Source organism: Oncorhynchus keta, unplaced genomic scaffold, assembly GCF_023373465.1.
Source record: "Oncorhynchus keta strain PuntledgeMale-10-30-2019 unplaced genomic scaffold, Oket_V2 Un_contig_6650_pilon_pilon, whole genome shotgun sequence".
In the NCBI taxonomy this organism is placed as follows: Eukaryota; Metazoa; Chordata; class Actinopteri; order Salmoniformes; family Salmonidae; genus Oncorhynchus; species Oncorhynchus keta.
The window spans coordinates 92156-118634 of NW_026288979.1; the positions used below are offsets into that span (position 1 = coordinate 92156).

Genomic DNA, 26479 nt, shown 5'->3' on the forward strand with positions numbered 1-26479 from the left:
TGGCGCATATTATCATCATGTGACCTGTTCAGGTAAGAGACTGGTCATATTGAGAGATTTATTTATACATTATACAATATTACCATGTATCATGTTTTATGTGTTTTTATTTAATTTAAATAGAGGGAGAGATGTCAGATGTATTTAAACATTATATTTGTGTTTGTCATATTGGTTTATGGGAGATGTTCATGGGCAGATCATTGTAGTTCAGATGGTACTGAAGTGAAGCTGCCTGATGGATGTCCAGCTGTTTATTTTCTATAAAGTGAAGTGAACTTATTCCTGTCTCCTGCCTGCATTATTCCCAACCCGATCCTGAGTGACTAAGAACCCATTTCTACCTCTTACAGTATCAAACATAGCAAACTACTATCTTTTATCCAACATATTTGTGTTTAGTCCTTGACAGTGTCATCAACAAAACTGATTGAATGTTCAACCAACTCTTTTTCTCCAGAGTCTGTGCGGCTTGTGGATGGAGCTGGTCTCTGCTCTGGGAGAGTGGAGGTGAAGTCCAATCAGTCCTGGGCCTCAGTGTGTGAAGCTGACTTTGACCGGCAGGATGCAGAGGTAGTCTGTAGGGATGTTGGCTGTGGGGCTCCTGCAGCTCTACAGGGGGGGCTCTATGGAGAAGGTGAGGGTCAGACCTGGGATAAAGAGTTCCAGTGTAAAGGTAATGAGTCCCTTCTCCTGGACTGTGACACCTCAGACAGAGAGAACAACACCTGCCTACCTGGTGATGCTGTTGGACTCACCTGCTCAGGTAAGAAACAGTTTGTCACTCAATCAACATTGTTTCTCACCTGGAGTGAAGAATATGAGAGACAATATAGGTGTGTTTTAGTGAGAAAATAGTAAGATTACTGTCTCTCTCTTTTCTTTTCTCAGAGCCTGATGATGTGAGGCTGGTGGGAGGAGGCAGTCGCTGTGCTGGTGGAGTGGAGTGGTACGACCAGGGAGAGTGGAGGATTGTGGGAGCTGACTGGGAGCAGGAGGATGTAGCTGCAGTAGTGTGTAGACAGCTGGGTTGTGGCTCCACTGTTTCAGTACCACCTGGAAACACCACTAGAGGGTTTAGAGTTTCCTGTTCTGGGCCTGAGTCTTCACTGAGGGAGTGTTTTAGAAGTTATGATCTCTTTCCTGGACTCACAGTGATCTGCTCAGGTAATAACAACATATTATAATTATATTCAACTGATTTCCTTCATTCATACAACTTCCTCTGCACCTCTCATGATGACTGTTTAACTTGTCAGTCTGCTTTACTAAATAGATCACTCAGTCAAGTAGGAATCAAATGCAACTTAAATATCCCAGAATGCTTTTGTATGTGAGTGTTATCTCAGTGAACGTCTCTTCTCACTACCACTGTCACATGTCATGTTATTGTCACATCTAAATGAGGAAAGTAGTTGAGGAGCTACGTTTTCTTTTTCTCTCCTCTTGTTCCAGATGTCCTGCTTCAGCCTGATATCAACATATGTTGTCTCAGTGACTGTAGGCCCACTACTCATGTTGACCTGTGAGGGAGGGTGGCTGGCACTGTTACATGCTGATGTTATTGTCATATTTATAGGAAACTAGTTAAAGAGGTTTGTCTTGTTCTCTTTTATTGTTACAGATCTCCTGGTCCAGCCTGATATCTTCCTGACTGACTCAATGGGAGGGGTCTCCAGGGGCCACCAGGGGCCCGAGATGTTCAGGGGCTACAACTTCACCATCACCTGCTCCACTCAGCCACAGTACCCAGGAGGCTCCTTCCTCCTCACGTTCATCGGCTCCAACAGAACCCAGACCCAACCAGCTGTCAATCACTCTGCTGCCTTCCTCTTCCCTGCTGCAGATGACTCCCACCAAGGGAACTACAGATGTGTTTATGAGAATTATGTTTTCTCTCATAACTTCTCCTCTGAGAGTGAGCTCCTCTCCCTCACCATCACAGGTAACTGAACATGAACCAGACTTATAACTTTGTCATTGACAGATTTCCCACAGATCTATGTGATGATGATCAGTCCCCTCATCAAAGGTGTTTCTGTTTGCAGCCTCTCCTCTGCCAGCCTTCATCATCAGACACGTTGTAGTGCTGCTGATCCTACTGACAACAATCACCACCTCCTACCTGTACTACAAGGTAAAGACATTTACTCAGACGTTACAAGTCATTTAAACTAGAGGGAGAGGGAGGGAGAGAGAATGGAGATACTAGAGAGTAAATGTCTGACTGTTGGTGCTGTGTCTCCCTAGCCCACCAGGAGGCAGAAGAGAGTGAACAGGGTGAGCAGCATGGATCTTTATGTCAATGCCATGGAGATGGTCTCTCTGAGCTCCAGAGCTGAAGCTGGACCGGGAGAGGAGAGAGCAGCCCAGGGGACGGAGTAGGAGTAGAATGAAGCTGACCCTACATGCTGATCTTAGGTCAGTTTTGTGTTTAAAATCAAAGGTCAGCAGTGGACTGGTGTTTCAAATGTGGTGACAAACCTGAAGTGGTTCTAATTTTATTAACAAGTTCAGAATTAGTTTCTCTTTCTAGAACCTTGGAAGAAATCTAAAAGTAGTGACTGCAACCACCATTATTCATTTAGTTTGGTTTTTACCACCAGAGTAACATGGGGTTTGAGGTAACATGGGGTTTTGGGTAACATGGGGTTCTGGGTAACATGGGGTTTTGGGTAACATAGGGTTCTGGGTAACATGGGGTTTTGGGTAACATGGGGTTTGGGTAACATGGGTTTTTTGGGTAACATGGGGTTTTGGGTAACATGGGTTTTTTGGTAACATGGGGTTTTGGTAACATGGGGTTCTGGGTAACATGGGGTTCTGGGTAACATGGGGTTCTGGGTAACATGGGGTTTTGGATAACATGAGGTTTGGGTAACATGGAGTTTGGTAACATGGGGTTTGGGTAACATGGTTTTTTTGGGTAACATGGGGTTTGGTAACATGGGGTTTTGGGTAACATGTTTTTTGGGGGTAACATGGGGTTTGGGTAACATGGGGTTCGGGTAACATGGGATTTTGGGTAACATGGGATTTTGGGTAACATGGGATTTTGGGTAACATGGGGTTTGGGGTAACATGGGGCTTTGTTAATGGAGTTTGGAGTTTGGGGTAACATGGGGTTTGGTAACATGGGGTTTGGGGGAACATGTTGTTTTGTTAACATGGGAATTCTGTAACAATCGGTTTTGAATTATTTTAAGAGAGCAGCTCAATTACATCTGTTTCATGTTCCAGTATTTTTATCTTTATTTTTTTGTCTTATTTAGTGTCTCTTATATTCTTATTTAGTGTCTTTATCTTATTTAGTGTCTCTTAGATTCTTTATCTTATTTAGTGTCTCTTATATTCTTTATCTTATTTAGTGTCTCTTAGATTCTTTATCTTATTTAGTGTCTCTTATATTCTTTATCTTATTTAGTGTCTCTTAGATTCTTTATCTTATTTAGTGTCTCTTAGATTCTTTATCTTATTTAGTGTCTCTTAGATTCTTTATCTTATTTAGTGTCTCTTAGATTCTTTATCTTATTTAGTGTCTCTTAGATTCTTTATCTTATTTAGTGTCTCTTAGATTCTTTATCTTATTTAGTGTCTCTTAGATTCTTTATCTTATTTAGTGTCTCTTAGATTCTTTATCTTATTTAGTGTCTCTTAGATTCTTTATCTTATTTAGTGTCTCTTAGATTCTTTATCTTATTTAGTGTCTCTTAGATTCTTTATCTTATTTAGTGTCTCTTAGATTCTTTATCTTATTTAGTGTCTCTTAGATTCTTTATCTTATTTAGTGTCTCTTATATTCTTTATCTTATTTAGTGTCTCTTATTTATTCTTTATCTTATCTTATTTAGTGTCTCTTAGATTCTTTATCTTATTTAGATTCTTTATCTTATTTAGTGTCTCTTAGATTCTTTATCTTATTTAGTGTCTCTTATATTCTTTATCTTATTTAGTGTCTCTTAGATTCTTTATCTTATTTAGTGTCTCTTATATTCTTTATCTTATTTAGTGTCTCTTATATTCTTTATCTTATTTAGTTCTTTATTCTTTATCTTATTTAGTGTCTCTTAGATTCTTTATCTTATTTAGTGTCTCTTAGATTCTTTATCTTATTTAGTGTCTCTTAGATTCTTTATCTTATTTAGTGTCTCTTAGATTCTTTATCTTATTTAGTGTCTCTTAGATTCTTTATCTTATTTAGTGTCTCTTAGATTCTTTATCTTATTTAGTGTCTCTTAGATTCTTTATCTTATTTAGTGTCTCTTAGATTCTTTATCTTATTTAGTGTCTCTTAGATTCTTTATCTTATTTAGTGTCTCTTAGATTCTTTATCTTATTTAGTGTCTCTTAGATTCTTTATCTTATTTAGTGTCTCTTAGATTCTTTAGTGTCTCTTAGATTCTTTATCTTATTTAGTGTCTCTTAGATTCTTTATCTTATTTAGTGTCTCTTAGATTCTTTATCTTATTTAGTGTCTCTTAGATTCTTTATCTTATTTAGTGTCTCTTAGATTCTTTATCTTATTTAGTGTCTCTTAGATTCTTTATCTTATTTAGTGTCTCTTAGATTCTTTATCTTATTTAGTGTCTCTTAGATTCTTTATCTTATTTAGTGTCTCTTAGATTCTTTATCTTATTTAGTGTCTCTTAGATTCTTTATCTTATTTAGTGTCTCTTAGATTCTTTATCTTATTTAGTGTCTCTTAGATTCTTTATCTTATTTAGTGTCTCTTAGATTCTTTATCTTATTTAGTGTCTCTTATATTCTTTATCTTATTTAGTGATTCTTTATCTTATTTAGTGTCTCTTAGATTCTTTATCTTATTTAGTGTCTCTTAGATTCTTTATCTTATTTAGTGTCTCTTAGATTCTTTATCTTATTTAGTGTCTCTTATATTCTTTATCTTATTTAGTGTCTCTTAGATTCTTTATCTTATTTAGTGTCTCTTAGATTCTTTATCTTATTTAGTGTCTCTTATATTCTTTATCTTATTTAGTGTCTCTTAGATTCTTTATCTTATTTAGTGTCTCTTATGTCTTTATCTTATTTATTCTTTATCTTATTTAGTGTCTCTTAGATTCTTTATCTTATTTAGTGTCTCTTAGATTCTTTATCTTATTTAGTGTCTCTTAGATTCTTTATCTTATTTAGTGTCTCTTAGATTCTTTATCTTATTTAGTGTCTCTTAGATTCTTTATCTTATTTAGTGTCTCTTAGATTCTTTATCTTATTTAGTGTCTCTTAGATTCTTTATCTTATTTAGTGTCTCTTAGATTCTTTATCTTATTTAGTGTCTCTTATATTCTTTATCTTATTTAGTGTCTCTTAGATTCTTTATCTTGAAGTGTTTCCATTATTAGTCCAGGTATTATTATAATCATCTGTTCATTCTTTGTATTTTGAAACATTTTTTAATAAAGGGGTTTGTTGTTGTTTACCTCTCATGATGTTATTGATTATAAATGTTATGATATTGATTATGATGTAGATTAGTGTTATGTTGTTAGTAGTATATAGATAATGATGTTATTGATTATAAATGTTATGATATTGATTATGATGTAGATTAGTGTTATGTTGTTAGTAGTATAGAGATAATGATGTTATTGATTATAAATGTTATGATATTGATTATGATGTAGATTAGTGTTATGTGGTTAGTAGTATAGAGATAATGATGTTATTGATTATAAATGTTATGATATTGATTATTGATTATGAAGTAGATTATTGTTATGATGTTGCTCTCTAAACTGCCATGTAATCAACTGAATGCTTTTAATAAAATTACAGGCTGTCAGTCTTGTGTGATTTAATTATTAGACAGACTACAACATACAGTATGAATGAACTGAGATCAGTCTGTGTGATTCCCCTCTTGGACAGACTACAACATACAGTATGAATTAACTGAGATCAGTCTGTGTGATTCCCCTCTTGGACAGACTACAACATACAGTATGAATTAACTGAGATCAGTCTGTGTGATTCCCCTCTTGAACAGACTACAACATACAGTATGAATTAACTGAGATCAGTCTGTGTGATTCCCCTCTTGGACAGACTACAACATACAGTATGAATTAACTGAGATCAGTCTGTGTGATTCCCCTCTTGGACAGACTACAACATACAGTATGAATTAACTGAGATCAGCCTGTGTGATTCCCCTCTTGGACAGACTACAACATACAGTATGAATTAACTGAGATCAGTCTGTGTGATTCCCCTCTTGGACAGACTACCTCTGGTACCAAACATCTACATGTAACAGTTAGTGTAGTAGGGTTTCTCACAGTATCTACCTCTGGTACCAAACATCTACATGTATCAGTTAGTGTAGTAGGGTTTCTCACAGTATCTCTCTCTCTCTCTCTCTCTCTCTCTCTCTCTCTCTCTCTCTCTCTCTCTCTCTCTCTCTCTCTCTCTCTCTCTCTCTCTCTCTCTCTCTCTCTCTCTCTCTCTCTCTCTCTCTCTCTCTCTCTCTCTCTCTCTCTCTCTCTCTCTCTCTCTCTCTCTCAGACTATGAAAAAAGACAACAGACATGGCATTGACTCAAATCAAATGTGTTGATAAAGTCCTTCGTACATCAGCTGATATCTCAAAGTGCTGTACAGAAACCCAGCCTAACACCCCATACAGCAAGCAATGCAGGTGTAGAAGCACGGTGGCTAGGAAACACTCCCTAGAAAGGCCAGAAACCTAGGAAGAAACCTTGAGAGGAACCAGAATTTACAGAATGAAAGGACCAGGGCTGAGCAGGGACTTCATTTGTACTTTGGTCCTTGGACCTTTAAAGTTAGAAAGTCCATCAAATTCACATACTGTAGTTTACACATTCATTTATTTATGATTTCATGACTGTTTGATAGTAGATCCCTGAATGGTAAAAAAAAAAAAACCTCTCCAAATAGAAGTATGTAGCTAAAATATAGATATAGATAAAATACAGATATATCTTACAGATATTTTGACCATATCTGACAGTCTCCCAGAGGCAGGCCAATCAAAGGCTCCAGCTCACTGAATGGAACCTCCCCTTTCCAACAGAAGATAACGGAATGTTGACATCCTGAATGGAACCTCCCCTCTCCAACAGAAGATAACGGAATGTTGACATCCTGAATGGAACCTCCCCTCTCCAACAGAAGATAACAGAATGTTGACATCCTGAATGGAACCTCCCCTCTCCAACAGAAGATAACGGAATGTTGACATCCTGAATGGAACCTCCCCTCTCCAACAGAAGAAAACGGAATGTTGACATCCTGAATGGAACCTCCCCTCTCCAACAGAAGATAACGGAATGTTGACATCCTGAATGGAACCTCCCCTCTCCAACAGAAGATAACGGAATGTTGACATCCTGAATGGAACCTCCCCTCTCCAACAGAAGATAACAGAATGTTGACATCCTGAATGTAACCTCCCCTCTCCAACAGAAGATAACGGAATGTTGACATCCTGAATGGAACCTCCCCTCTCCAACAGAAGATAATGGAATGTTGACATCCTGAATGTAACCTCCCCTCTCCAACAGAAGATAACGGAATGTTGACATCCTGAATGGAACCTCCCCTCTCCAACAGAAGATAACGGAATGTTGACATCCTGAATGGAACCTCCCTCTCCAACAGAAGATAACGGAATGTTGACATCCTGAATGGAACCTCCGCTCTCCAACAGAAGATAACGGAATGTTGACATCCTGAATGGAACCTCCCCTCTCCAACAGAAGATAACGGAATGTTGACATCCTGAATGGAACCTCCCCTTTCCAACAGAAGATAACGGAATGTTGACATCCTGAATGTAACCTCCCCTCTCCAACAGAAGATAACGGAATGTTGACATCCTGAATGGAACCTCCCCTCTCCAACAGAAGATAACGGAATGTTGACATCCTGGGAAGATCACCGCCAAAGGTCATTCTCTCTTAGCCTCTCAACAATTTTCTGACAGGGAAAAATTCAAAACTATAGGGACAAACAATTGCTTCTGGCCTGTTAGGTTGTATTTGACTATATTATTGTACCAAAACTTCTCAGACTAGAAAATACAATTAGAAAGTACATTTATCAACTATGATTAGAAACTATGATTGGAAACTATGATTAGAAACTATGATTAGAAACTATGATTGGAAACTACGATTAGAAACTATGATTAGAAACTATGATTAGAAACTACGATTGGAAACTACGATTAGAAACTACGATTAGAAACTACGATTAGAAACTATAATTAGAAACTATGATTAGAAACTATGATTGGAAACTAGAAACTATGATTAGAAACTATGATTGAAATTGAGAAACTACGATTAGAAACTATGATTACAAACTATGATTACAAACTATGATTACAAACTATGATTGGAAACTTTGGCCAACTATGTTCAAACTATGATTATAAGCGATAATTAAAAATGGTGAGAAACTATGATAATAAACTGTGAACAACGATGAAGCCACGTTTGTGTGAGAGATGATCTATTATTTAATTGTGTAATATTGCACATTCTCTTTCAATATGTATAACATTTCACTCAATACATACTAAAGTAACAAATATTTAACAATGTTTCAAAGTTTTGTATTGCAACAGTTATGAGAGACAATGACATCCAATTTTTAGGTAATTATTAACATAATGTGTTTTACATAGTGTGCATCTGTGATAACTTTATGTAATAGATCCTCTCTCAAGCTATGTGACCTTTTTAACCCCTCAAAACAGCACCTGTTGTAACGGCGTTCTTCGTTTGTCGAAAGAAAGTCGGACCGAAATGCAGCGTGGTGGTTACTCATGTCTTTAATGAATGAAATGACGATACATTAAATAACTGAATAAACAAAACAACAAACGGAACGCGAAACTTATTACAGCCTATCTGGTGAAACTACACAGAGACAGGAACAATCACCCACGAAATACACAGTGAAACCCAGGCTACCTAAATACGGTTCCCAATCAGAGACAACAAGAATCACCTGACTCTGATTGAGAACCGCCTCAGGCAGCCAAGCCTATACTAGACACACCCCTAATCAACCACAATCCCAATGCCTACAAAAACCCCAATACGACAATACAATAACCCCATGTCACACCCTGGCCTGAACAAATAATTAAAGAAAACACAAAATACTAAGACCAAGGCGTGACACCTGTGACCCAAATCCCTCTCTGCCATCACAAATAAACATAAATTCATGTAATAGATCCTCTCTGTCTCTCTCGGCATGAAACATGAAAATAATATTAATTACATAGTTAATAACTACTTTAAAATCTATTAATTCTCATTAAAATATGTAAACAGTTAAATGAAAGTAAAATCTCTGTACAAACCTCCTGTTTGAAATGGGGAATGTTGTTGTCGTCACGGAGATATTTCCCAAATCCAGCCATCAGATCACAATCCAGAGGGGGCTTTTGGTACAAACCACAGCTTTGCATCCCCTTTCTCAGTGTGGTGTCCCATGACTGGTTCAATGGTCTGGAAAATATCTGGTATGCAGATTAGAATGAATAAAACACATCCATGTTTGTTTATATACTTCTACGTACTACTTGTTAATGAGATGATTTCTATTTGCCTTTACTTACGGTTGGTACAACGTCGACTGGTCATCGTCCATGTTGACGTCTGACTCTTCATCTATATGTTCATCTGTAGTTGGTACCAACACTTGAGCCACTTCCACTTGGCTGAAATATCATACAGATTAACAAAAACATTTATATTATTTTACAACCAAACATAATTGGACAACAGTTCAAATGAGTTCCAATGTAACTTGCACATATATTATTTTATCAGTGTAAAATAGCAGCTTTACCCAGTTATTTGATTGTCTTCTGGCTTGTTCATAACAAAATGACCCATTTGTTCACGATTCTTAATCAGAGGTTGGAGTGCGTCCTGTTGTGTCACAATACAGCTGAGTATTCTGTAGTCAATGATCCTGCCGTGCCAAAGATGCTCTACCATGGAATCGCGGGAATTATGAACTTCCTGATCAATCTTTGGTTTTGATTCTGTCTTCATGCACACTCTGTGGAGATGTATAGATATGTTTTCCTGGTTCTTCATGCACACTCTGTGGAGATGTATAGATATGTTTTCCTGGTTCTTCATGCACACTCTGTGGAGATGTATAGATATGTTTTCCTGGTTCTTTATGCACACTCTGTGGAGATGTATAGATATGTTTTCCTGGTTCTTCATGCACACTCTGCGGAGATGTATAGATATGTTTTCCTGGTTCTTCATGCACACTCTGTGGATATGTATAGATGATGTTTTCCTGGTTCTTCATGCACACTCTGTGGAGATGTATAGATATGTTTTCCTGGTTCTTCATGCACACTCTGTGGAGATGTATAGATTATGTTTTCCTGGTTCTTCATGCACACTCTGTGGAGATGTATAGATATGTTTTCCTGGTTCTTCATGCACACTCTGCGGAGATGTATAGATATGTTTTCCTGGTTCTTCATGCACACTCTGTGGAGATGTATAGATGATGTTTTCCTGGTTCTTCATGCACACTCTGTGGAGATGTATAGATATGTTTTCCTGGTTCTTCATGCACACTCTGCGGAGATGTATAGATTATGTTGTCCTGGTTCTTCATGCACATTCTGTGGAGATGTATAGATTATGTTGTCCTGGTTCTTCATGCACACTCTGTGGATGTATAGATGATGTTTTCCTGGTTCTTCATGCACACTCTGCGGAGATGTATAGATATGTTTTCCTGGTTCTTCATGCACACTCTGCGGAGATGTATAGATATGTTTTCCTGGTTCTTCATGCACACTCTGCGGAGATGTATAGATATGTTTTCCTGGTTCTTCATGCACACTCTGCGGAGATGTATAGATGATGTTTTCCTGGTTCTTTATGCACACTCTGCGGAGATGTATAGATGATGTTTTCCTGGTTCTTCATGCACACTCTGTGGAGATGTATAGATATGTTTTCCTGGTTCTTCATGCACACTCTGCGGAGATGTATAGATGATGTTTTCCTGGTTCTTCATGCACACTCTGTGGAGATGTATAGATGATGTTTTCCTGGTTCTTCATGCACACTCTGTGGAGATGTATAGATATGTTTTCCTGGTTCTTCATGCACACTCTGCGGAGATGTATAGATGATGTTTTCCTGGTTCTTCATGCACACTCTGTGGAGATGTATAGATATGTTTTCCTGGTTCTTCATGCACACTCTGCGGAGATGTATAGATGATGTTTTCCTGGTTCTTCATGCACACTCTGCGGAGATGTATAGATGATGTTTTCCTGGTTCTTCATGCACACTCTGTGGAGATGTATAGATATGTTTTCCTGGTTCTTCATGCACACTCTGCGGAGATGTATAGATGATGTTTTCCTGGTTCTTCATGCACACTCTGTGGAGATGTATAGATGATGTTTTCCTGGTTCTTCATGCACACTCTGCGGAGATGTATAGATGATGTTTTCCTGGTTCTTCATGCACACTCTGTGGAGATGTATAGATGATGTATTCCTGGTTCTTCATGCACACTCTGCGGAGATGTATAGATGATGTTTTCCTGGTTCTTCATTTATTTTTTATTTTTATTTCACCTTTATTTAACCAGGTAGGCTAGTTGAGAACAAGTTCTCATTTGCAACTGCGACCTGGCCAAGATAAAGCATAGCAGTGTGAACAGACAACACAGAGTTACACATGGAATAAACAATTAGCAAGTCAATAACACAGTAGAAAAAATGGGCAGTCTATATACAATGTGTGCAAAAGGCATGAGGAGGTAGGCGAATAATACAATTTTGCAGATTAACACTGGAGTGATAAATGATCAGATGGTCATGTACAGGTAGAGATATTGGTGTGCAAAAGAGCAGGAAAGTAAATAAATAAAAACAGTATGGGAATGAGGTAGGTGAAAATGGGTGAGCTATTTACCTATAGACTATGTACAGCTGCAGCGATCGGTTAGCTGCTCGGATAGCTGATGTTTGAAGTTGGTGAGGGAGATAAAAGTCTCCAACTTCAGCGATTTTTGCGATTCGTTCCAGTCACAGGCAGCAGAGTACTGGAACGAAAGGCGGCCAAATGAGGTGTTGGCTTTAGGGATGATCAGTGAGATACACCTGCTGGAGCGCGTGCTACGGATGGGTGTTGCTATCGTGACCAGTGAACTGAGATAAGGCGGAGCTTTACCTAGCATGGACTTGTAGATGACCTGGAGCCAGTGGGTCTGGCGACGGATATGTAGTGAGGGCCAGCCGACTAGAGCATACAGGTCGCAGTGGTGGGTGGTATAAGGTGCTTTAGTGACAAAACGGATGGCACTGTGATAGACTGCATCCAGTTTGCTGAGTAGAGTGTTGGAAGCCATCGCCGAAGTCGAGGATCGGTAGGATAGTCAGTTTTACTAGGGTAAGCTTGGCAGCGTGAGTGAAGGAGGCTTTGTTGCGGAATAGAAAGCCGACTCTTGATTTGATTTTTGATTGGAGATGTTTGATGTGAGTCTGGAAGGAGAGTTTGCAGTCTAGCCAGACACCTAGGTACTTATAGATGTCCACATATTCAAGGTCGGAACCATCCAGGGTGGTGATGCTAGTCGGGCATGCGGGTGCAGGCAGCGATCGGTTGAAAAGCATGCATTTGGTTTTACTCGCGTTTAAGAGCAGTTGGAGGCCACGGAAGGAGTGCTGTATGGCATTGAAGCTCGTTTGGAGGTTTGATAGCACAGTGTCCAATGACGGGCCGAAAGTATATAGAATGGTGTCGTCTGCGTAGAGGTGGATCAGGGAATCGCCCGCAGCAAGAGCAACATCATTGATATATACAGAGAAAAGAGTCGGCCCGAGAATTGAACCCTGTGGCACCCCCATAGAGACTGCCAGAGGACCGGACAGCATGCCCTCCGATTTGACACACTGAACTCTGTCTGCAAAGTAATTGGTGAACCAGGCAAGGCAGTCATCCGAAAAACCGAGGCTGTTGAGTCTGCCGATGAGAATATGGTGATTGACAGAGTCGAAAGCCTTGGCGAGGTCGATGAAGACGGCTGCACAGTACTGTCTTTTATCGATGGCGGTTATGATATCGTTTAGTACCTTGAGTGTGGCTGAGGTGCACCCATGACCGGCTCGGAAACCAGATTGCACAGCGGAGAAGGTACGGTGGGATTCGAGATGGTCAGTGACCTGTTTGTTGACTTGGCTTTCGAAGACCTTAGATAGGCAGGGCAGGATGGATATAGGTCTATAGCAGTTCATGCACACTCTGCACACAATAGGGATCCTTCTTTGTTTTCTGTAAGACAGTGAATGCACAATAAGTACATGTAATGAAGTTACTGCCCAACCCCTTTCCACATTTAAATATTCTATTCAGGGCAAATTGTTTGGTGAAGGGAGGGAATATCACACCTCTGAGTGGGGGTTTTCTCACAAGTTGAATTTGCATTAATTCCATTTGAAAACAAAAGGTTGGCAGTTTGGAAAAACTCTCTCCAAAGGTCACTATCTCAAACCCTCATAAATGTTCTGAAGGGGATAAAAAAAATGCAGGGACAATTTAAGGTTGCTCCAGGTGTTATAAATCATTTAATGTATTCAATAGCAGAAGCCTTTATCCAGTAGTATTTACAGCTGTAGTTATGTGACTAAATAAAGTACATTTTCGTTATACCTAATATACGACATAATATGTAATATGTATAGCCCTGAAAGGCTATGAAAGTACCAGGGCAGGGCTATGGGCTTTGGGCCTTTGGGCCTGTGGCATGTGAGCATATGGGCCTGTGGCATGTGAGCCGATCGAAAGGGTTCAGATCCCCAAATCCGGAGTGGCGGAGATGGGCACCGTGAGGCGTACAGCGAGAGAGGAGCCCAAGCCCTGGAATGGGTTTGCCCCGAGAGAGGGGCCCAAGCCCTGGAATGGGTTCGCCCCGAGAGAGGAGCCAAAGCCCTGGAATGGGTTCGCCCGAGAGAGGAGCCAAAGCCCTGGAATGGGTTCGCCCGAGAGAGGGGCCCAAGCCCTGGAATGGGTTCGCCCCGAGAGAGGAGCCAAAGCCCTGGAATGGGTTCGCCCGAGAGAGGGGCCCAAGCCCTGGAATGGGTTCGCCCGAGAGAGGAGCCAAAGCCCTGGAATGGGTTCGCCCCGAGAGAGGAGCCAAAGCCCTGGAATGGGTTCGCCCGAGAGAGGGGCCAAAGCCCTGGAATGGGTTTGCCCGAGAGAGGGGCCAAAGCCCTGGAATGGGTTCGCCCCGAGAGAGGAGCCAAAGCCCTGGAATGGGTTCGCCCGAGAGAGGGGCCCAAGCCCTGGAATGGGTTCGCCCGAGAGAGGGGCCCAAGCCCTGGAATGGGTTCGCTCCCGAGAGAGGAGCCAAAGCCCTGGAATGGGTTCGCCCGAGAGAGGGGCCCAAGTCCTGGAATGGGTTCACCCGAGAGAGGGGCCAAAGTCCTGGAAAGCGTTGCGGTTCCGGCGGTGTCTGTTGAGCTCTGGGGAATTCTGGGGAAGAGGGTGTAAATGTCTGGGGGTGTTTTAAAAATCGAAAAAAACTCAAAACTTTGCCAAAATGCTCTCAAATTATAGGTTGTCACACTGGAACAGAGCATTTGTGATCCATCACTGTGACTGTCCAATTTATGGATCTATGCAACCTCAAACCAAGCTTGTTTTGCTGTATGTTCAAATCATGCCTATTTGTCTAAATTGTCTGGGGGTGTTTAAAAATCGATAAAAAGCTCCAATGTTTACGAAAATGGTCTCAAATTGGAGATCTAGTTACACTGGAACAGAGCATGTATGATACATCACTGTGACTTTCCAATTAATGGATCTATGCAGCTTCAAAACTGGCTTGTATTTGCTGAAAATTAAATTCAGGTATGTTTATCAAATTCATAGCTCACTGACAGATCAATGAGGTTAGATCCAATACCCATGTAAACATAGCTTACTGACAGATCAATGAGGTCAGATCCCAATACCCATGTAAACATAGCATACTGATAGATCAATGAGGTTAGATCCCAATACCCATGTAAACATAGCTTACTGACAGATCAATGAGGTTAGATCCCAATACCCATGTAAACATAGCTTACTGACAGATCAATGAGGTTAGATCCCAATACCCATGTAAACATAGCTTACTGACAGATCAATGAGGTCAGATCCCAATACCCATGTAAACATAGCATACTGATAGATCAATGAGGTTAGATCCAATACCCATGTAAACATAGCTTACTGACAGATCAATGAGGTCAGATCCCAATACCCATGTAAACATAGCTTACTGACAGATCAATGAGGTTAGATCCCAATACCCATGTAAACATAGCTTACTGACAGATCAATGAGGTCAGATCCCAATACCCATGTAAACATAGCTTACAGACAGATCAATGAGGTTAGATCCAATACCCATGTAAACATAGCTTACTGACAGATCAATGAGGTCAGATCCCAATACCCATGAGCTTACAGACAGATCAATGAGGTTAGATCCAATACCCATGTAAACATAGCTTACTGACAGATCAATGAGGTCAGATCCAATACCCATGTAAACATAGCTTACTGACAGATCAATGAGGTCAGATCCAATACCCATGTGTTGCGAACAGGTCGATTGTAGCGGTAGTCGTTTCGATGGAGAATAACTTGACAGTTATTTTGACCGCGGTGGTTATTGAAGTCGTGGTTTCGTGGAAGAAACCGTTGTTGTGCATCATCTTTCAACGCTCCAATACCTGATAATGACCAAACCTGTTTACGCTTTTGGGAATTTAACTTCAATTAACCTGAAAGTGTTCATAGTATAAATATCTGTTGGGTTGGTAGAATGTGGAAAGACCCTCCACATTGGTTAATATTCACTGTAGTAGAAACATCTGTTGGGTTGGTAGAATGTAGAAGTAGATTTTAAATTCATACTTATTACAAATCTGCAGTTGTCTGACTATTATATTATTATTTAATGAAAGAAATGTAAAAATGCACTTTTTGTCTGGAATGAAAATAAACATTTATCTGCGTTAACCACTCCAGTCAACAGATGGCGATATGCGTTTTTCAGGCGATGCTATCAGAGTGACGTATAATGTAGTGGACGGGACGCTTCCTCAACAACATCTCGTCAGCCACCTCGGCAGCTTCCTAGCGGAAACGTTCAAGCTGTTCAGACTGCTTCGGTCTATATTTACTTCTGTATTTGGAACATAATTCTGTCTTTTAACTAGTTTCCCCATTTCATGTCATATTTCTGTTTAGTCAGGTAACGGTAGCTGGCTTGATAAATGAGCCTATCACTAGGCTAGTCGCTAACTAGCTAGGTTAGCTGGCTAACATCCCCGACCATGAGCTCAGCAAGCTGCTGCCCTCCTGCTAAAAAAGAGGTCTGCTGGAAGGAGAAAGAAGGTATTTGGCTGAACGTTGTCGTGAAAGAGGAGAATGAAGAGGAGGATGTCACAGTAAACGAAGAAGTAGAGGGTGAGGCTGTTACACAGAAAGAAGAGGAAGAAAACGATTATACTTTTTTTGGAGTGAATGAAGGAGAGATAACTGTCATATTGAAGGAGGAGGAGAGGGAAGATCTGAGTAACACCAGTAAGTCCTGTCTTGAAAATAGTTGTTGAACTGATACGTGGTTTTAAAAAGTCATTCTACTCTAGTTCTGAGCTTAAATGCCGTTTTTTAATGTAGTAATTGATAAATCTACACTGTAAGATGTGAGTAGCATCAAGAAGCTGCCCAACAACAAAACGTTAACAATGGATTTGCACCCAAAATCACAACTTAAATGTCTCACGGAATGGACTTGCCTTCATTCAATACTGCAGTTCCACTGTACTAAACTGGAGGCGATTTCCAGCCCACCGTTGACTGCGGTCAAGTGAGCCGACAGTCGCAAAACGCGGTCAAGCCATCTGCTCTTCGGTTTCTTCCTGAATTTGCGTGCGCGAAAACACTTTACGGAATGGCGTTTTTTCAGGTAGGGAAACTGAGTTGAATGGACTCTCATGCACAGTTAGTCGAGACGATGGCTACAAATCATTCCAAGCAAACCGTTTGAAGCACACCTATTCAATCTTCCATAATAAAAATGATACCAAATCGTTTATTTAATTTCTGCGTTATCATAAAGTACTTTATCATTGCTAGAGTGTCAAGCGTAGGCTGGACTGGTGTAAGCGCGACCATTCTCTCTGACTAAGAACCACACAGAGACCTGCATTTTGTAGTGGCTGTAATAACACTTGTGAAAAGTGACTTCAGGTGATTGAGGGATCTAGTCTAGATTAAACGTCATAGGAAGTTTTATCATGTGGAGGTTTCATTCAGGTCTCTGTTTAATTAAATCATCTGTTTGTCTTTGGCAGGAAAGAGACCAGACTCTCCTTCTGACAGCAGGAAGAGTCCTTCAGGGAAACCAGACCCCGAGACGTCCAAACCAGCAGGACGACATCACTGCTCCCAGTGTGGAAAGAGTTTTACTCAGTTAGGGAGCCTGAGAACACATAAGAGAATACACACTGAGAGAAGCCTTACCACTGTTCCCAATGTGGAATGTCGTTTACCCAGTTAGGGAGCCTGCAAACGCATGAGAGGGGCCACACAGGGGAAAAGCTTTTCCAATGTTCCCATTGTGGAAAGAGGTTTGGCCAGGTAGGAAACCTGAACAAGCATGAGAGGACACACGGGTAAGAAGATGTACCGCTGCTCCCAGTGTGGAGAGAGATTTACCCGGTTAAGGTACCTGAAAGAGCATGAAGGAATACATACAAATACACAGGAGGAGAAGACATACCACTGCTCTCATTGTGGAAAGACATTTTCCCAGTCAGAGAACCTGAAAACACATGAGAGAATCGAGAGGCTGTGTTCTGACTTGTGTTTCTGACTGAGAATGTGTGTGTTTGTTTGGGCTGTCAGACTTGAGTTCACTTTGTGTAATGTTAGTGCACTATTTTTAATTGTGATTAATCCATTGACTGAAAGGGTTAAAAACACACTGAAAACATCCCAAATACATCCTATATACAGCTAAAATCTACAATGCCATGTAAACACAAGATGACATTGAGGTTAAATAAAGTGTGATTTATCAATGGAACATATTTTGACACGTCCACTGTGTGTCTCTGTAGAGTCATAATATCCATAACAACTAGAGGTCAAACAGGGAGATGGTTCCATTCATTTTCCCCACAGGGCTGTTTTGTTTAGACTCACCCTGGTGTGATGTTTTGATAACCATGTAAACCTCTCTGGGACAAGGTGACTGAGGACACAGTGTGTTGTCAATTTATTGTCATGTTTTTAAAATGGTATAACTGCCTTTATTTTAGCTGGACCCCAGGAAGAGTAGCTGCTGCCTTGGCAGGAACTAATGGGGATCCATATTGAACCCCAGGAAGAGTAGCTGCTGCCTTGGCAGGAACTAATGGGGATCCATAATAAACCCCAGGAAAGAGTAGCTGCTGCCTTGGCCAGGAACTAATGGGGATCCATATTGAACCCCCAGGAAGAGTAGCTGCTGCCTTGGCAGGAACTAATGGGGATCCATAATAAACCCCAGGAAGAGTAGCTGCTGCCTTGGCAGGAACTAATGGGGATCCATAATAAACCCCAGGAAGAGTAGCTGCTGCCTTGGCAGGAACTAATGGGGATCCATATTAAACCCCAGGAAGAGTAGCTGCTGCCTTGGCAGGTACTGCACTGTCGGAGCTCGAAACACAAGGATTTTGCTACACCTGCAATAACATTTGCTAAACACGTGTATGTGACCAATAAAATGTGATTTGATTCTGATTTGAAATAAACGTCCTATTTGTCAAAGGTGCTTTTGGATGGAGTCAAAATGACTCCAAAGGACATGAATTTGTTTAAAGTCCTTATTGATACAGAAACACTAAACCAGGATTTAGATGTATTGAGAACAAGTTGATTGACAAAGTCATGAAACATTGGATGAATTGAACAAACCACATTTTGGCTGTGATAAAAGATATGCCTCTGGGGTCATAATGATCCATGTCAGAACTATGGTTCAATGTAAATATGTAGTGGGTCTAGAGTTTGTTTTAAATTGTCACTCATTAAAAACGAATCAATCAACACATGCTTCTCTTTGAACGACTTAATATGATACTTGATACTTAATATGATCAACTTGAATGAAATAAAATAAAAATAAACTTTTGGTTCCTCAACTGCGTTGCCCCTCCAGTCAGCTGATGGCGATGTGCGTCTTTTACGTTCAGGCGACGCTGCCAGTGTGACGTATAATCTAGTGGACGGGACGCTCCTTCAACAACAACAGACACCTCGGTAACTTTATAGCAAACAGAGCTACAACATTCACTCTCTTTACACTGTTTTGGTGTATATTAGTCGCTGTGTATTAAACACACTTCTGTCGTATGTACGTGTTGGCCTATTTAATTATATAAATATGTTGTTTGTCAGCTAGCTGGTTTGCTAAATTAGCTTAGAACTAGGCTAGTTGCTAATGCTAGCTAGCGAACATCTCCGACCATGAGTTCACTAAGCTGCTCTCCTCCTGCTAAAGAAGAGGAGGTCTTCTGGACGGAGAAAGAAGTTCTCCTGAAAGAGGAGGAGGAAGAGAAGGATGTTACACAAAAACAAGTAGAGGGTGAGGCTGTTACCGTGAAAGACGAAGAGAAAGACGTTTCTGTGGAAGAAAATGAAGACTCGTTCAGAGTGAAAGAGGAGGAGGATGTTACAGTAAAAGAAGAGGAAGCTGAGAGAGAGGAGGATGCAGTTTTCGGAGTGAAAGAGGGGGAGGGGAGATGACTGTCACATCGAAAAAGGAGGAGGAGGACGAAGAGGAGGAAACTGGATATCTGGGCCCGGTTTCCCCAACGCTTCTTAAGGCATCCTATGGTTCTGACGGTGAACTCAGCCGTAAGATGGTTTTGAGAAACCGGGCCGTGATTAACACTAGTAAGTACTGTCTTAAAAACAGAGGCACAAACTCTGCAGTTGTTGAACTGATGTGTGGTGTTAAAGGGGAAATATGTAATTGCTACTTTTATATTATTTACAGCCATTGATTCTTGAAGAATATAACACATACCTCATGAGCTTAGTTCAACTGTTGTACCCCATCAGAACCCCAAATAAGATTTTTTTATTCCAATGTTTAGAAACAATGTAAATCAACACTGTATAGCCTCAACATGGTTAAAACTATAATGTTGATTTCATGGATGGTCAGTCCTTGCATCCGTAGGTCTGTCTCTGAATGTGAGAGTAGTTACATTTCTCCAGACCATCATCTTATTACCAAAACAGGTGGAATGACATCTTTGTTATTGTTTGAACTGCAGATTGGTTGATCGATTGATTTGGCTTTTTAAAGGGACAATCTAGGATTTAAACAGCAACAAAATGGCTGCCCTGAGACTTGGTTTGGTAAACAGCTGAGGGATGGGGGCTGGAGAAATGTAACCACTCTCACATTCATAGAGAAAGCTATTGTAGCAACCTCAACCCAAAACCTTGCGACCTCATCAAGAAGTTCAGATATCTTGGCGTAACATTTCTAAAGTGTTGGCTTGACAGTCGCTGGACCAGGTTTGAGTTCAGCTCAGGACTTCCCCCTGAATTCACTACACTATGAATACGTTTATAATGTTACTGTAGCGTCTCGTTACTCTGTTTGGACACAGAGATACTTAGCTCATGTGTAGAGAACTGTTACTTAATGGATAGGCTATTGTACAACACAGAGCTATTTTCCTTCATTCAGGACATTTAGAATGACAACACATTAGAGGAGCCTAGTGGGTTTATTAACACAATTATCTGGTGATCAGGTTATGAAATGTCATGACAAACACATTTTAGTTTCCATGTTTCACCTAGGTCTAAGTTATTGTTAGGTGAAGTTATGGGTCCTACAGTAGGTCTATGTTATTGTTAGGTGAAGTTATGGGTCCTACAGTAGGTCTATGTTATTGTTAGGTGAAGTTATGGGTCCTACAGTAGGTCTATGTTGTTGTTAGGTGAAGTTATGGGTCCTACAGTAGGTCTATGTTGTTGTTAGGGGAAGTTATGGGCCCTACAGTAGGTCTATGTTGTTAGGTGAAGTTATGGGTCCTACAGTAGGTCTATGTTGTTGTTAGGTGAAGTTATGGGTCCTACAGTAGGTCTATGTTGTTGTTAGGTGAAGTTATGGGTCCTACAGTAGGTCTATGTTGTTGTTAGGGGAAGTTATGGGTCCTACAGTAGGTCTATGTTGTTGTTAGGTGAGGTTATGGGTCCTACAGTAGGTCTATGTTGTTGTTAGGGGAAGTTATGGGTCCTACAGTAGGTCTATGTTGTTGTTAGGTGAAGTTATGGGTCCTACAGTAGGTCTATGTTGTTGTTATGGGCCCTACAGTAGGTCTATGTTGTTAAGTTATGGGGCCCTACAGTAGGTCTATGTTGTTGTTAGGTGGGAGTAGGTCTATGTTGTTAGGGGTTATCCTACAGTAGGTCTATGTTGTTGTTAGGTGAAGTTATGGGCCCTACAGTAGGTCTATGTTGTTGTTAGGTGAAGTTATGGGCCCTACAGTAGGTCTATGTTGTTGTTATGGGTCCTACAGTAGGTCTATGTTGTTGGTATGACTAGCGGTTTCCACATTAGCATGGAGGAGTTTCTGCAACCAAATTCCGTGTGCATTGCCCTTGAGCGCCTATTTTAGCAAACACAGAAAGGGGCCTATATTGGTGACCAAAGGTTGTCTGGCACACTGCTTAGGGGTTCAGCAACTGTAATAACTTATTTCTAGCCTACAATCATCATTGTTACTACTAATGTGAAAACAAGACAAAATATGACTATTGTTGCTCACTTGACTGTCTTAAGACAATTGTCAAATAATTTTAACATTCATTATGTCAATTGTTGTACAACATCATGGCTACACTGTTGGCATCACCTTTTACAGTGGATTTCTGCTGTTGTGGGCCTTTAACCATCTGTCTGACTTGTTGTTCACACAGGAGAGAGACGTGACTATCGTGGATCCTCTGGGGAGCCTCAACAACATCATGAAGCTGACGAGGCAGAGAAGAGTCCCTCCAGATCAGAACACCTCAAGAAACACCAGTGGAGACCAACAGGGAAGAAATCTCACTGCTGCTCTGACTGTGGGAAGAGTTACTTAAGATCAAATTCACTAAAAGTACACATGAGAATTCACACAGGAGAGAAACCTCATAGCTGTGATCAATGTGGAAAGAGTTTTACTACATCTTGCCATCGGATTGTACACCAGAGAACACACACAGGAGAGAAACCTTACAGCTGTTATCAATGTGGGAAGAGTTTCACTCAGTCAAGCAGCCTGTTATCTCACCAGAGAACACACACAGGAGACAAATCTTATAGCTGTGATCAATGTGGGAAGAGTTTTACTCAGTCAAGCAGCCTGTTATCTCACCAGAGAACACACACAGGAGAGAAACCTTATAGCTGTGAACAATGTGGGAAGAATTTTACTACATCTAGCCATCTGATTATACACCAGAGAACACACACAGGAGAGAAACCTTATAGCTGTGAACAATGTGGGAAGAATTTTACGACATCTAGTCATCTGATTATACACCAGAGAACACACACAGGAGAGAAACCTCATAGCTGTGAACAATGTGGGAAGAATTATACTACATCTAGCCATCTGATTATACACAAGAGAACACACACAGGAGAGAAACCTCATAGCTGTGGTCAATGTGGCAAGAGATACTCTGATAAAAGATCTCTGATCAAACATCAGAAAATACATTAATGATGGAGTTGTTTCATGATATCAATGAATTAATGTCACAATGTAGAATGTTTTAACATTGTAGTAGGAGTATTTTAATGATGTCACAATGTAGAATGTTTTAACATTGTAGGAGTATTTTAATGATGTCACAATGTAGAATGTTTAAACATTGTAGAAGGAGTATTTTAATGATGTCACAATGTAGAATGTTTTAACATTGTAGAAGGAGTATTTTAATAATGTCACAATGTAGAATGTTTTAACATTGTAGTAGGAGTATTTTAATGATGTCACAATGTAGAATGTTTTAACATTGTAGAAGGAGTATTTTAATGATGTCACAATGTAGAATGTTTTAACATTGTAGAAGGAGTATTTTAATGATGTCACAATGTAGAATGTTTTAACATTGTAGAAGGAGTATTTTAATGATGTCACAATGTAGAATGTTTTAACATTGTAGGAGTATTTTAATGATGTCACAATGTAGAATGTTTTAACATTGTAGGAGTATTTTAATGATGTCACAATGTAGAATGTTTAAACATTGTAGAAGGAGTATTTTAATAATGTCACAATGTAGAATGTTTTAACATTGTAGTAGGAGTATTTTAATGATGTCACAATGTAGAATGTTTAAACATTGTTGTAGGAGTATTTTAATGATGTCACAATGTAGAATGTTTAAACATTGTAGAAGGAGTATTTTAATGATGTCACAATGTAGAATGTTTTAACATTGTTGTAGGAGTATTTTAATGATGTCACAATGTAGAATGTTTAAACATTGTAGAAGGAGTATTTTAATGATGTCACAATGTAGAATGTTTTAACATTGTTGTAGGAGTATTTTAATGATGTCACAATGTAGAATGTTTTAACATTGTAGAAGGAGTATTTTAATGATGTCACAATGTAGAATGTTTTAACATTGTAGTAGGAGTATTTTAATGATGTCACAATGTAGAATGTTTTAACATTGTAGAAGGAGTATTTTAATGATGTCACAATGTAGAATGTTTTAACATTGTTGTAGGAGTATTTTAATAATGTCACAATGTAGAATGTTTTAACATTGTAGTAGGAGTATTTTAATGATGTCACAATGTAGAATGTTTTAACATTGTAGAAGGAGTATTTTAATGATGTCACAATGTAGAATGTTTTAACATTGTAGAAGGAGTATTTTAATGATGTCACAATGTAGAATGTTTTAACATTGTAGAAGGAGTATTTTAATGATGTCACAATGTAGAATGTTTTAACATTGTAGAAGGAGTATTTTAATGATGTCACAATGTAGAATGTTTAAACATTGTAGAAGGAGTATTTTAATAATGTCACAATGTAGAATGTTTTAACATTGTAGTAGGAGTATTTTAATAATGTCACAATGTAGAATGTTTTAACATTGTAGAAGGAGTATTTTAATAATGTCACAATGTAGAATGTTTTAACATTGTAGAAGGAGTATTTTAATAATGTCACAATGTAGAATGTTTTAACATTGTAGAAGGAGTATTTTAATAATGTCACAATGTAGAATGTTTAAACATTGTAGAAGGAGTATTTTAATGATGTCACAATGTAGAATGTTTTAACATTGTAGTAGGAGTATTTTAATGATGTCACAATGTAGAATGTTTTAACATTGTAGTAGGAGTATTTTAATGATGTCACAATGTAGAATGTTTAAACATTGTAGAAGGAGTATTTTAATAATGTCACAATGTAGAACACTAAACGTTTGCCCCCTGTTCAATTGATTTCTGCATGATATGGATATTAGCCTCAGGGGGAAAATCCAGGCTCTGAATTGAAAGAGTGATATTTATATGATATAACAGAAAGTGAATAACACAAAAAGAGTTGTGTTACACTTACAGCATTGGTGACCCACTTGAATCAAAATGTAGCCAGATGTTTTCTACAAGTTGTCCTCTAACCAGTGATGTACACATTATTCCCAGATTCCATGTGGTTTTTGAGCTGTTAGTTTTAACAGGACAACCTCATCTCCAGACTCTCACGCAAATGATTTCAACATGATATCGATGAGTGATGAAAAATAAGTGTTGCGTTCCTTTGTTTAACCACCTCTAAATTTAAATGCATCTCTCCAAAATGTAGCTGACTGTCTTCTGCAGGTTGTCCTCTAACCAGGGAGGTAAAATATATCTCCCATTTCCATGTGTTTTTTTAGTTGTGTTAGTTTCAACAGCACCTACAACCTGATTTCCCCCTAATTAATATCAGTGATTTATTGATACTTGTCAAAACAACAGTGTTTCTGGTGCTCGTGCATTTTAAAAGGTGCTTGTTTAAAAAAATACAAGTAATCTGATTATTGTTGCAGATGTTTGTGCAGATAGTACATTTTATGTTTAGGTTTTCAATATCACAAATGGTTTCTGCATATTGGTTATTGATTTGGACACATTAAAGCTGTGATTTGACATTGGGCTGAACAACCAAGCTAAATGTCATTGAAAAGATGTTGAAAAGAAGACTATACCCAACGTCCAATATACGTTTGGTTTTAGTTGAAGGTTTTAAATATTTATTTTCAGGTTGTTGTTAATAATGACTTGAAAACAACTTAATTTCAAAGTTTGTGCAGTTTAGACATATTGACTGTTGTTGAAAATATTGAATCAACTATTTCACTAAAACCAGAACCTGTGAATTAAACTAGACTTTATTACAAACAGTAACAAAGCTGAACAATTCCACGGAAGAACTGACTCTTCATTCTGAGTACTTGGCTTTTATACAGTCTGATCCTGATATAACAGTCTAACCACTAGGCTGCTGCCCCAATAATACACTAAATACATGTAATATAGCCTATACAGTCTGATCCTTACATAACATTCTAACCACTAACCTGCTGCCCCAATAATACACTAAATACATGTAATATAGCCTATACAGTCTGATCCTTACATAACATTCTAACCACTAACCTGCTGCCCCAATAATACACTAAATACATGTAATATAGCCTATACAGTCTGATCCTTACATAACATTCTAACCACTAACCTGCTGCCCCAATAATACACTAAATACATGTAATATAGCCTATACAGTCTGATCCTTACATAACATTCTAACCACTAACCTGCTGCCCCAATAATACACTAAATACATGTAATATAGCCTATACAGTCTGATCCTTACATAACATTCTAACCACTAACCTGCTGCCCCAATAATACACTAAATACATGTAATATAGCCTATACAGTCTGATCCTTACATAACATTCTAACCACTAGGCTACCCTGCTGCCCCAATAATACACTAAATACATGTAATATAGCCTATACAGTCTGATCCTTACATAACATTCTAACCACTACCCTGCTGCCCCAATAATACACTAAATACATGTAATATAGCCTATACAGTCTGATCCTTACATAACATTCTAACCACAACCCCGCTGCCCCAATAATTCTTTCTACTTACATGAGATATAGTCACCAGATGTCTGGAAAATCCTCCCACACAGTCAGTTAGAAACAAATTGTTATTTACAATGACGGCCAATCCCGGACAACGCTGGGCCCATTGTATGTTACTTACGGACGGACAGACAGACAGTCATTCATTCACACTAAAGCAGTCTTCATTCTGAAATGACTCTGGTCTTGTGCTGTAGTCTACA

The 26479-nt window shown here is 39.3% G+C and overlaps 3 protein-coding genes and 2 long non-coding RNA genes across 6 annotated transcripts in view; 4 read left to right on the plus strand and 1 right to left on the minus strand.

Annotated features, from left to right (window-relative positions):
- LOC127926039 (CD5 antigen-like) overlaps positions 1-3028 on the plus strand; it is a 94738-nt gene extending 91710 nt beyond the window's left edge. The window contains exons 5-9 of the mRNA XM_052511304.1: positions 461-766; positions 892-1167; positions 1625-1945; positions 2049-2137; positions 2251-3028. Of these exons, the coding sequence (XP_052367264.1) occupies positions 461-766; positions 892-1167; positions 1625-1945; positions 2049-2137; positions 2251-2385 (1127 nt within the window). The 3' untranslated portion in view covers positions 2386-3028. The remainder of the gene's footprint in view (positions 1-460; positions 767-891; positions 1168-1624; positions 1946-2048; positions 2138-2250) is intronic.
- Positions 1-25535, plus strand: part of LOC127926040 (zinc finger protein 239-like) — a 65350-nt gene extending 39815 nt beyond the window's left edge. Inside the window, exon 2 of the mRNA XM_052511306.1 lies at positions 22034-25535. Coding sequence (XP_052367266.1) covers positions 22034-22824 — 791 coding nt within the window. The 3' untranslated portion in view covers positions 22825-25535. The remainder of the gene's footprint in view (positions 1-22033) is intronic.
- On the plus strand, positions 4788-5800 carry LOC127926044 (uncharacterized). The gene is made up of 2 exons (XR_008123156.1): positions 4788-5034; positions 5190-5800. It is a non-coding gene; the product is annotated as an uncharacterized LOC127926044 (long non-coding RNA).
- On the minus strand, positions 8809-12602 carry LOC127926045 (uncharacterized). The gene is made up of 3 exons (XR_008123157.1): positions 9846-12602; positions 9613-9714; positions 8809-9513 (listed from the first exon to the last, which is right to left on the minus strand). It is a non-coding gene; the product is annotated as an uncharacterized LOC127926045 (long non-coding RNA).
- LOC127926042 (zinc finger protein 691-like) lies at positions 16138-18134 on the plus strand. 2 transcript variants are annotated; one of them, XM_052511310.1, is made up of 2 exons: positions 16138-16627; positions 17401-18134. In XM_052511310.1, exons 1-2 carry the CDS (start codon positions 16378-16380, stop codon positions 17604-17606), a joined length of 456 nt encoding a protein of 151 aa, XP_052367270.1. In that variant the 5' UTR covers positions 16138-16377; the 3' UTR covers positions 17607-18134. The 2 variants fall into 2 exon arrangements, with proteins under 2 accessions (XP_052367270.1, XP_052367271.1); XM_052511311.1 differs by having other exon boundaries at positions 16138-16510.
- Positions 25536-26479: the final 944 nt, after the last annotated feature.

What these genes read in the sequence shown, in the direction of transcription:
- LOC127926042 (XM_052511310.1), top strand. Translation starts at nt 16,378, where the DNA reads ATGAGCTCAGCAAGCTGCTGCCCTCCTGCTAAAAAAGAGGTCTGCTGG. An exon ending in GGAAGATCTGAGTAACACCA is followed by an intron (nt 16,628 to 17,400) that starts GTAAGTCCTGTC and finishes TGTCTTTGGCAG; the next exon opens with GAAAGAGACCAGACTCTCCT.